The 12,024-nt window shown below is 44.0% G+C and overlaps 1 protein-coding gene across 1 annotated transcript in view; it reads left to right on the forward strand.

Annotated features, from left to right (window-relative positions):
• The window catches only part of megf11 (multiple EGF-like-domains 11), a 112,532-nt gene that overhangs the window by 24,709 nt on the left and 75,799 nt on the right, over positions 1 to 12,024 (forward strand). The window contains exons 2-5 of the mRNA XM_080761247.1: positions 487 to 611; positions 2,756 to 2,876; positions 4,031 to 4,132; positions 5,343 to 5,443. Of these exons, the coding sequence (XP_080617373.1) occupies positions 2,764 to 2,876; positions 4,031 to 4,132; positions 5,343 to 5,443 (316 nt within the window). The 5' untranslated portion in view covers positions 487 to 611; positions 2,756 to 2,763. The remainder of the gene's footprint in view (positions 1 to 486; positions 612 to 2,755; positions 2,877 to 4,030; positions 4,133 to 5,342; positions 5,444 to 12,024) is intronic.

Consider the following 12,024-nt stretch of genomic DNA (forward strand, 5'->3'; position numbering starts at 1 on the left):
AAGAGAGGACGGATCATCTGAAACGTGCCCTCTGAGCTTCAGGAGATACAATCTGAAAGGAGTGAAGTGGGAGTGATGACAAATGCGCCTCTATTCCTCTCAGTGCTGCATTGTCATTGCAACAACACTTTTGTGGGCCCCTTTAATGAGCACACATAACTTGATGTTGGTCGCATTGTCAATGAGCCACTTCTGTGCAGAATTCATCACATAAGCACCTCTTGAGATAATGTAGGCTTTTATCCCCATGGGTATAGGTCTGTGGGTACTAGCCTAGGTAGCAGGACTCCAGTAAATGGAATGAAAGCTTGCTGCTGGGGGACACGGAGCTCATCTTTGGGTGAACTCTAGCCATGTTGAGATTCTTACTCCCATAAGAAATGTATAAAGTTATGTCCGAACGCACGTGTGAGCTTGACAAGACGATGTGTGTCTTTGGCACGTACTGTATCATCATAAGCTCATTATTTTTCTTCTCTCCCACAGATCCGTGACTCATCCTGACCTCTCACAGCTAGCGTGTGTGTCTGGGCACAGCAGCACTTCTGTCACCTTCTATCCCCCAAGCCCCTCAGCATCAATACAAACACAACCACTGGCTCTGAGATTAGGTAAGCTATAGGCCATGTGCCTCCGGCTATTATATCTGTCACTGCCTCTCTCCTCAAAGGCTGTGTAACTTTTATTTTGCTTGCAGCTGTCGTTCGAACGGCTATTAAAAGACACTGATTTGCTTAATCTTTCGACTCATTCAGGTCAGGATAATCAAAACTTTATCAACTTTCGGCTCGAGAACTTGTGAGACTTGACATCGACTCTTGTGACGTGACTAATGGGGTAGTGCACTTCCCTAAAGCTATTCGCTGAGATGACCAAGGGTGGAATGCCTAATCACGAGAGTGATAAAAGCTCTCTGGTCAATCAAGCAGGGGCCCCTGTAGTATTTCACAGGATTGTTTCAAAGAAGAGCTTGAATATGAAAGCAGCAGGCAGCGTAGAACAGCTCATGAGTCTTGATTAATCATTCTGCTACGGAAATGAACATGACTTTAACCTCTGCCTGTTTTAAATGAACTGCTACTTAGAGAAAGTGAAGGTCTGATTGATTTTCCTTCACATGTGAATGAACTACACACACCTCTCAATGCAGAGGATTAGCGTAACATGTGAACGCCTGTGTTATTGGATACAGCCACTCAGAAATATTGAACGCTGCTGCCCGCCTCCTCACCGGTACCAAAAAATATGACCACATCACACCAGTCCTAATCTCACTCCATTGGCTCCCCATAAAACAGAGAATAGATTTTAAGATGATTTTATTCACCTTTAAATCCCTCAACGGCCTGGCCCCCCCATATATGGCCGAACTCATACAGCAATACAACCCCACCAGAGCTCTGAGGTCTGCGAACCAGTCATTGCTGACCGTGCCAACATCACGAACCCTCAGAACAAGAGGTGACCGCGCTTTTGCGGTGGCAGCCCCTAAGCTCTGGAACAACCTCCCCTGCTCAAACAATTAACATGTTCAAATGAAAATCCCTTCTTAAAACGCACCTTTTTTCCCTGGCTTTTAATGTGAACTGATTTTAACCTTTTTAGGCACTGTATAGTATTATCCATGTCCCACGTTGACTCTATATGCTATGTTCTTTTGATTGACGTATTCTGCTGAATTTGTTTATTTTTGTCTTTTTGTTGTGAAGCACTTTGGTCAACTTCGGTTGTGTTATAACGTGCTATATAAATAAAGGTTGATTGATTAGCGTCTAGTCTTGAATGTAGGGGGACGCGTTCTAGCGTGCACACACATGCACCGTTCCGTAACCGTTCCGTCCCTGTGCGTGCGAGTAAAAAAATTACTCGTACCACGGCGTGGTACTGCGTTCTACTGAACTGAAGCCACACCCACAGTTGTTGTATGATAAAGGCGGAGTGGTTGGGGGAGGGGATGATATTGTGATTATAATTGTGTCACTATATCACTGTTTTTTTCATTGGCATGTTTGACTGTCAAGGTTTCAGCCTCCAGGAGGAAACTCTAAATACAAAGGGAAGACATAACAACCACACCAAGGGGTCTAATGAACGACTGTCACCTCATAAATACATGAAAAAGGGGAACAGATATAAAAATGATGGCACTCCATCTTTAATCCAGGGATTAGAGGAGAATGGATGTCATGGGTCAGGTCAGGTTATCATTTGGTGACCATGGTATCATTTAAATTTGAGCTTACCATTCTGATGAGGCTGTATCACATTCAGTAACTGTGTGAACAACACCTCCATTATCATAGTAATGATATTTGAGCATTAACACATGGGTTACCTCGCATGTAGCTCCTCATACACCCTTCATCTTCAGTGGTGATGTGATGTGCAAGACATGCATATATGCACAGAATCCATCACTGTCATGTCTGGTCATTATATGCACTCTTCATCTGCCACATATATAATGAAATTACAAATCAGCATCTCTGTCACTGTCACAGGGAGGGTCCATCTGTACAGCTGCTCATCGCAAGAACACATGTGCTTGGTGAAGGTCTCACCAAAGGGGGTCAAACAGGAGAACAAATGTTAAACTACCAACATATGGCATATGTTTGGATAATGAAGACTCGCCTCGAAGGGATTTATAGTAATAGGATTATGTAATTATATTATAAAAAAGTAAAATAGGATGCTTTTTCCTTCACCACAGAATTCTCCTAATTCTTTAAACCCCTTGCCTCCCTACCTTCAGGCTCTAAGATGGATGGATGCAGGGGCCCCCAGGCCTTCACCTTGCTGGCAGTCCTGGGGTTCACCACAAGTGTTTGGAGCCTTAACCCAGATGACCCCAATGTCTGCAGCCACTGGGAGAGGTATGTATCTGTCCTACAGTACATTGTCCATATTCACACAACAGCCATTTTTTGCTCTAGCTAAATACTAAAAAACCTCCATGGCACATACTGAACTGTAAAACAACCAATGAGGTGTTGGCTGGCTATGGGGGATCTATGTGATGCAGAGCCCCATGCAGTTCACAAAGTCTATAATACACTTATTGATCTGACTCAACCCATGTCACAGAGCAACGAGTAAAGTGGGAGGAGTTGCAGGTCCAAGGGAAATACGCAGGGAAATTGATCAGCGGACTCTCATCTCAATCAATCACCATGCCCTTAGAGCCTGAATAATTATTACTTGTGCTGGGTAGTGTGACTAGTGTCACATATGAAAAATAAGCAGTAATAATGGTTGTCCCCACTTGCAGAGGGGAGGATAGGAAGTTCAAGGTTCAAGGTTGTCTTTATTTGTCTCCCTTGGGAGAAATTTGTCTTGGAGACAGTCACAGCTGCATACAAATAACAGAAGGCTTTGAAGATGCATTGTCAGAAGAATTATTGCCTGACTGAGGCATATGTAAACTAAAGGATTTTGAGGGACAAAACTATGGTCTGTGCCTTTGAGATAACCTTTGTGTAGTTCATATACAGGTGTGGACTGCTGACGGTTATTAAGTGTAGCACTAGTTATCTATCTATATCCTCATATCTGCATCTACAGTGACCGGCCCCCAACCTCTGGAACAGTCAGCCCTACATATCAAGTCTGCCCGCTCCTTAGAGGCTTTTAAATCTTTACTTAAAACTAATTTCTTCTCCCTGGCTTTTAATTATGTTTGACCAAATTAACTTGTGTAATACTTGTCTTTCTTTGATGTTGTTATACTATGCTATTTGTGTTTCTTGTTTCTCTGTATGCTTGTTTTTATGATCTTGTAAAGCACCTCTGGTCTTTGTAAATGTGCTCTAGAAATAAAGTTTGATTGCATTTGTTTTGATACAGTAGTGTGTGTATATCTGTCTGTCTGTCTCTCTGGGAGGGGAGAAAGGTCTGTTCTCTATACCTACAGTAGTCTTTCTCTTTTAGTATTAAAAATGTGGTCACTCCAGAAGAATAGTATATAAGCCTTGTATTGGCTAAAAGCTAAAGTGTCTTTTGCCAGCGTAACACTATTTCTCTCTCTTAGCTATGCTGTGACCATCCAGGAGTCATATGCACATCCATTTGACCAGATCTACTATACCAGGTGCACCGACATTCTCAACTGGTTTAAATGCACCAGGCACAGGTGGGTTCAGATCGTTCTCACTACTTGTACATGTAGAGCTTCATTAATACCGTAAATCCTCTAATAGAGAACTGGGCTTGTATTTGTTTCAACTGTAGCCGGTACCAGGCTTTTATTGAAAAGAGGCATAATGTATATAAGAGAGAGGCCTATATTTCTATATACCTGCCGGCCTGGCCCACCGACATACTTTCCACTTTTCATCTCTGGCGCCTCGGTTTTCCGGCTGCAGTTTGCCTGGGGAGTGACGCACCACATGCGCCTCGCCACTTTTCGGCGCCCAGGGACTTGCACGGACCCCCGAAGCACCACAGTCTTGTATTGGAGGCTTGTATTGTCAGACTGACTTATATTTTTTCTTTTTTTATCTTATATCTATTGGAGAAAAATACCCCAAGGCTCTTGACCGGATGATAGCAAACGGCTAACCAAATCTATCATAGGAGGATCGCTGACCACCCGAGACATGAATTATTTGACTGCGACGGGAACGCGATCGGCCATCAAAAATGCTTGTCAATGGAGGAGGGAATCATTATGCCGCCGCACTGTGCGACTTCCGGTTTTTGGTTGTGCAACACAGGAGCTCATAGACAGTAGTGTAGCACGCTCCGATATCAAATAAATAAAGTATTAAAAGACGGAGATCTCCCTTTTGGGCTGTCAACGTGTTTTAATAGAGGGACTGGTTTTAATTGAAAGTGTTCACTATTTGAGGATTTACGGTAGCCTGTTAATTCTCCCAAGACCACACAGCAAATACCCGCTGTTAATGTAGCTGACACTCTGGAATGGACAGCACGAGAATGATTGTTTGATTGTCATCATGTCACTGCATTTAATTTTAACATTACTGTGCTAAGGTTTATAATTGGCACCTAACTTTAAAGCCAAATACGTCATTAACCGTATTCAAATGGCGGCCAGTTTGTTCTTATTTTATACTCGGGGGTGGAGAATTGTAAGAAAAAAAGTGCCTGCACATGGCCAGCCCATCTGTATGCTGCAGATGGGCTCAAATGTGCATAAAAATGCAACAGCTTTGTATTCACGCTGCTTCTTGCTGTCCCTCTGCTCTTTTCAACATGCCAGAACTCTTGCAGAATGATCCAAGGCACGTGTCACTGTTATCAAACTGCCATACCTGTTTGCCCTTCAAGAGGGGTCAGTCTCTAAACACAGGGTCTGTCTCTGTGTGTGTGCATTTCAGGATCAGCTATAAGACAGCCTATCGGCGGGGGGTGAGGACTATGTATAGACGGCGCTCTCAGTGTTGTCCTGGTTACTTTGAGAGCGGAGACCTTTGTGTCCGTGAGTATCTGTATCCTGAATCAGGATCATGTAGACAATGTTATTAATAATCACTGCTATTATGAAAGGTAACACAAAAGGTGCGTGTGTGTGTGTGTGTGTGTGTGTGTGTGTGTGTGTGTGTGTGTGTGTGTGTGTGTGTGTGTGTGTGTGTGTGTGTGTGTGTGTGTGTGTGTGTGTGTGTGTGTGTGTGTGTGCGTGCGTGCGTGCGTGCGTGCGTGCGTGCGTGTGGCCGCGTGTGTATATTCAAAACCTTTTTAAAGGGGAAGGGATTATATTTTATAAATATTTAAATAATGAGTATTTACAAGAGTTTGTGGCTAAATAAATCATAATGACAATGAATCCATTGACAAACCAGCACCAATCGGCGTTCACTCAGCAATTCGATTGGGCCAATCATTGTGAATTTATTCAGTTTAAGTCCAATGAGTATGTCTTAACACAAACGCATTACTTACTTACTTACGCCTACTGCCCCTTCTGGGGCATAGGCCGTCAACAAGCGATCTCCAGGCATGTCTGTCTTGAGCTGTTCTCTCCAGCTGGTTCCAGGTCGTCTTGATGGTCTTGATGTCTGCCTCCAGGTCTCTATGCCAGGTGTTTCTAGGCCTTGCCCTGTGGGTTCCATGTTAGATCCATCTCTCCTGAGGACAGTCGTTTCTGTCCGGACTGTGTCCATCTTGACTCGCTTATTCCGAGCAGTGTGAGATTGTTGTTCCTCATCATTGCTGCTACTTGGAATGTCTTCCTTGTCTCATACATGGTCCTCACATTCCATGTACCTATGTGAGCGGCCCTGGTCGAAAGAAGGGTGGTCGGCCATGTCACTCCCAGAGACTTCTGGCTTTCACCACATGGCGTCATAGACCTTCTTATTGAAGACCCCTTTCTTCCCTGGGCCAAGGTGTTGATGTCTTGTTGATCTCTTGTTGGCGTTTCTGTAACATGAAAGTGTTTTACGGGATGGGGTTGTTAGCCCCACGCCCAAGGGCCAGGTACTGCTTTTCGTCCGGCCTCTACTCTAGAAACCTGCCCAGCATGGTTGAACCTGCTGAGGGTATATAAACCCCCTCCGATAAAGCTTTCTGAGTCATGGAGGCACGCAAGCCTCTCCCCCACGACAAGGTAGCAGCACGCGGAAAGGACAAACGTATTGCTCCCTTTATATGCTGTAGTCCCATTTTCAGATTCTTCTTCTTTTTTCCTATACCCAGAGTGATTTCATTTAACTTACATAACAATGAGAGAAATTAATGAGCCAAGTGGGGGTCCTCGTTACGGGCTGTGGATGCTCTGCGCACGCAGGCCATAAAAGCACACCACAATTCAATAACATAAAAAGAAAAGAAGCCTGGGAAATTGAAGTAGAGCAATATGCTGATTACTATCCCAAGATGTCACTTTTATCAGTTCATTAATCATCATTGATTTCTATTTTTATTTCCACACATCAAAGTGACTTTTCTTAACTTTTATTTATTTAATTATTTCTCATTTTGAACAAAACGAGAGCAATACTGTATATGGCTTATTCAGAGGCTTTGGTTTAACATTCTCAGAGCGGCTTATGATTTATTCTCTTTACACATAGATTGTAATACCGCTTTAATATTTTCCCAGATCTTTCACAAGATGAACGAGTCATTTGATACAGTCAATCCAGCCATGCTCTTTTGACCCTAGCCCAGCTTTCCCTTGTCTAAAAGCTTGCTTCACTAGCATGAGGGATCAACGACACATTGGGAGCCATGCCAGTGTGGAATCAGTGCAGATGTGATTATCTGGGGGTCTTGCAGAGAGAGAAGCGAAGGTTGATCAATAATGTATTCATTACCCCATGGAAGGATGATGGAAATATTTGTTCATTAATAGCCATGTTCAGCTAAATCAGCATGTCGCCCAGGTGAATGTGTAAAACAGAGTATGCGTCCTTCACATACGTCTTCCCGTTGCATTGCAGAGATGTGATATTATGAAATCATCACGTTGGGCTGAGAAATGGGCGATGGCTGCGCCTCCCTCCTTTGCTCTCTTGCAGCAGGTGAAATGGGGAGGCAGAGCTGATAGGGGCCGAGAGGGCAGTTTTGATTTCTGCTGTCTTTGCAAAGTGTTCCTCCCCTTTTAATCCTAGCCCTCTCACTATCCGGATTAAGAGATTTGTTCTGCAAGAGATGTTATGCATGAAGGAACAGAAAGGAACAAATAACTCAAGTATTCTGTTTCCGGACAGTTTTTGGTTGTTGAATCATTAATATCATTTTTTTTCTTGTTTTACATTAAGCCTTAGCCTATCATGGTAATCCTCATGCAAGAGTGGACTCATGGCTGCTTCATCCTCTGGTTCGCATTGACTACCTCTATATTCACGTAGAGGCCATTTTGTGCTTATATGTCAGAGGTACTCTGAGTTAGCCTGGTTAACCACTCCCCCTTGGAATACATTTCATTTCATTCTGCGGAATGCAATGAAATGTATTAAATGGGGAGTGGTTAAGACTAATTCCGAGTGACATAAATGGTCAATTTGGCTCAACATCAGCCCTACATTTTGTTGTAGTGGCAGAGACAAAGTAAATCTTGGATTTTGATCTTGGGATTTTAAGTAGGCCTACAAAAATACATTGTAAATTTCTCTGCCACAATAGAAAATTACAATGACAAAAGAAAATGCTTTTGTCCAACCCATAGTAACATACATTTTTCACTGAATTTAGAATGCGTTTTTGTCTCCACCAGGCCGAAGGAATTAGGAGAGAGTATGTTTTGCACTCCGTCCATCCATGTGTGTGTCCGTCCTTCCGTCCGTGTGTGTCCCCGTCTGTCCGTGTACAGCTAATGTCCTGCACCGTTGGCCAACGACTAACCTCTGCTTCAAATTCTTCAGAACGGCCTGTTATAGCGCCACCATGAGGCCAATTTTTGCTAAACACATTTCATTACAATCCTCGTACACATTTTAAACATACCGTACATCACGCAATAATACATTATCTCTATAGTCATGTGATCAACACGGATCTGTCCCATTTCCCATTTTCCATCAAATTGCCTTCCAAAGATTGCAGGATTGGTTCGTTTCGAACAAAATGCCACAAATCATGAACACAGCGTGCAATTTCCGTGAAATGCACATTCCCACTAAATGCCATTGACAATGAAAGGAAAATGTACATCATATGTAGACGAGTAAATCGGCTAACCAATCACATCAATTCAGTTGTCATCTTACATGATCATGGTGAAAAGATGAGTTTAAAAAAAAACATTGTATCATGGTTAAAACATAATTAAATTAATTCACGAAGAAGCTTATAATTTTTTTATTGGATGATGTATGACGACAAGAGCGCCCCTCACTTCACACGGGTGTGATTTATTTCTATAACATCACCGAGCCGTGTATGCATTCTCTAGAGGCCAAGGAAGGTAGCCCTTCACACAGTTGTTGTTGATCTGAAGTGATCCATTTATTTCTACAAAGCTCTGTGTATGGACGATGATGATGATAATGACGATGATGAAGTTTTATTTTCGGAACAGCTTTTTTGTAATCACTGGTGTCACTGGTGTCACAGCTGGTCACCAATGAGTTGACCTCAAGCTGCCACAGAGCCTGTAATTGGTCTGTGCACAATACAAGTTTCTTTTCTAGCTAGTCGTTTCCACTATAATTATGTATTACGAATGCAGCTGTCCATGAACAAGTGAGAGGAACTGCATGGCTGTTGAGAGCTATTGAAAATATCTATCAGAGCCAAGCTTCATGTCATTTCTAGCTCCTAGAAAACATTTAAGCCAGTTTCTCTCAATCCCTTGGAGAGTGATGCAAAGTTCTTTCATGACCGAGGATGTGGCCATTGAGTCTTGCTGTAGAAATAGTTAAAGTAGAAGAGGGACTTCAGCTTGTATATTGCACTGCATTTTAGATGATGAGCTTTCTCTAGAAAGCGATTCTGTGCCTTTGATTTCTTTAAAATGTTCAGTTTCTTACATATACATATTTTTCTTACTCTAAAGACAAAGTTTAAAGTAGATCACGGCAGAACCTTGGAGGACCTTGTTTGATACGTGCCAAATTTTTGGTTTTAGCCACAGCCAGTGTTGTTTCCCCTGAATCCCCTCTCTAACCTATAACACTGTTCTAAAATCACACCCGTGTGAAGTGAGTGGTGCAACTCCGTGTGGGAGACCCACAGGAACGCGTTCAGGGAGCCGGCCCGATTCCGGCGAGCCGCCCCGCGTCCGAAACGGTCCAGAAATGACAGAGTTACCGTGTGGGGGGCGGAGGGTCCCCGAAACATCCAGACTCCCAGGAACGATTCCAGTGGGCCAGGCCCCAGTTACGGTGAGCCGCCCCACGTCCGAAAAGGTTGAGAAGTGACAGAGTTACCGTGTGGGTGTCCCCAGGGGGTCCCTCTACTGTACTGTACAGTCACTGTACTGTACTGTCACACCCAAAATCATCATATATACAGTTAATATGTGTGTGTGTGTTAGGCTGCAGTGACACTTGAAAACCCACAAACGCAATTTTCAGGCTCTGACGGACGGACTCAGGCAGTCAGCCAGGGACCCAGGCAGGCAGGGACACATTGCTGTCTATAGGAGTGGTTGCACCACTCAAAAATATATAACACTCTATAATGGGCGGCGAATGGATTTTCCCCTAACAGCGGGACAAGGGAAATAATTACAGCATTTTCTCAAAAGATCTCTTTTATTGGACCTTTTAAAAGAGGGGTTTGTCTAGGGAAGAATATAAAATGTATTAAGACTGCGTGACAGCCACCAATTAGCTCTATTGTTCCCTGTCCTGATAACACCTCCGCATAATGAGCAAGATTAGCCTTTTATCCTGATGAAAGACTCAATTTTCTGACAGATTCCATGGACATGAGTTAAAGAGAGTGATTCATGAATTTCAATTAAAATGAAAGACGCACTTCCTATTTTATTTTAACATCTCTACAGTACAGTGATTCAGATCTCAGGAGTTGCCTGCGTATCACAGCCCCTGCACCCCCTCCCTCAAACCACCCATTTTCAAAAGTTAATTTCCATATTTCTAAAGGATGTGACACATTTGCATTTCCCCATTCTCACTGATCAGAATATGCTGATTGAAACTAAACGAAATCAACTCATCACGGTGACATTGACTTCTTCTCCTCTTGTCTTTGAGCGTGCCACATGCTGTAGAATCATTGATTACAGGTAGTCGATCTGACACCTTCGTCAGCATAAATGTTGAGGCTGCCCCCCCACACACACTCCCCCCCAGCTTACTGTAATTAGACAGTTTTCAGCCGTGCAGTGATCTACCCTGCATTATCTTTCAATCTCTGCTTTACCATTTTTGCCGGGGGAGCATTTCTAAGCTTAGCTCTGGCCAACGGGGCATTTAGGATCCCCCCCCCCCCCCCCTCCGGCTTCAGTCCCCATCCTGGTGTCAGATTGCAATCGAAGGCTGATTGAGTGATAATCTATAGCAACAGTGTCCTGGCATGGGGCCATACCCTGCTGACCACTGCTCTGTCTGCAGGAGGAACACAACAGTGTCCTGGCATGGGGCCATACCCTGCTGACCACTGCTCTGTCTGCAGGAGGAACACAACAGTGTCCTGGCATGGGGCCAGGCCCTGCTGACCACTGCTCTGTCTGCAGGAGGAACACAACAGTGTCCTGGCATGGGGCCAGGCCCTGCTGACCACTGCTCTGTCTGCAGGAGGAACACAACAGTGTTCCGAACAGAGCAACACAGCACCTGCTGCACCTGCACCGATACGATATCATGTCTTCTGCAGCACAGTCGTAGCACACGAGTAAGCGAAAGACGCAGAAGACACGACGGCGCCCTGGACGAGGTCTCATCAGTTAAGAGAATGTCTGTCTCTGCCATGCTGCACTTGGGCTGTGTATCAGTCCTCCACAGGCCAGGCTGTTGGACAGTCCTCCCTGATTCCCATCAGGGAGGACATGTCCTAGTATACTGTCATCGTCCATGGATAAGAGCCTTTACTGACATGTCTTGACCCTGCTGGCCAGAAGACCTTGGTCCGCTACAGAATTATTCATGCTACTGTAAGTGGCTTATTTGTGTTGTACGTTCCTGCTTGTCTTCACACAAAAACTGGCACAGTGGCAAAAAACCTCCATGTAGGTCACTTTATTATCCAGCTGAAACCAAACTTCCAGCTTTAGTCAACACACTCCCAGGAATACTAATGCAAGCCCAATCAATTGGGTGGCGTGTTGCTCAATATGAATGATCAAGAATTCTGCACACTTAGTAAACACTGCGGAGTCTGCGGTGCCTGGGCCTGCTACATTAAAGCATCACTATGACAAAGCACTAGCTGATCAAATTAGAAGGGATTTACAGCTTGTTTCTTCACAGCTTTGCCCGCTGATAACCGCAGCTCATCGCTGTACGCTAGGCTATGTGATGAACTGAGATGTTGACCAAGGACTCAATCTCTTAAGAAATTATTTAGCTCAGTGTCAAGATGGATGTTAAATATGAGCGCCGTGGCTAACATTTACTCCACTGATGGTATTAGGGAGATATTGAGTGTTCA

Source organism: Protomyctophum bolini (genome assembly GCF_963924005.1).
Source record: "Protomyctophum bolini genome assembly, chromosome: 4".
NCBI classification, from domain to species: Eukaryota; Metazoa; Chordata; class Actinopteri; order Myctophiformes; family Myctophidae; genus Protomyctophum; species Protomyctophum bolini.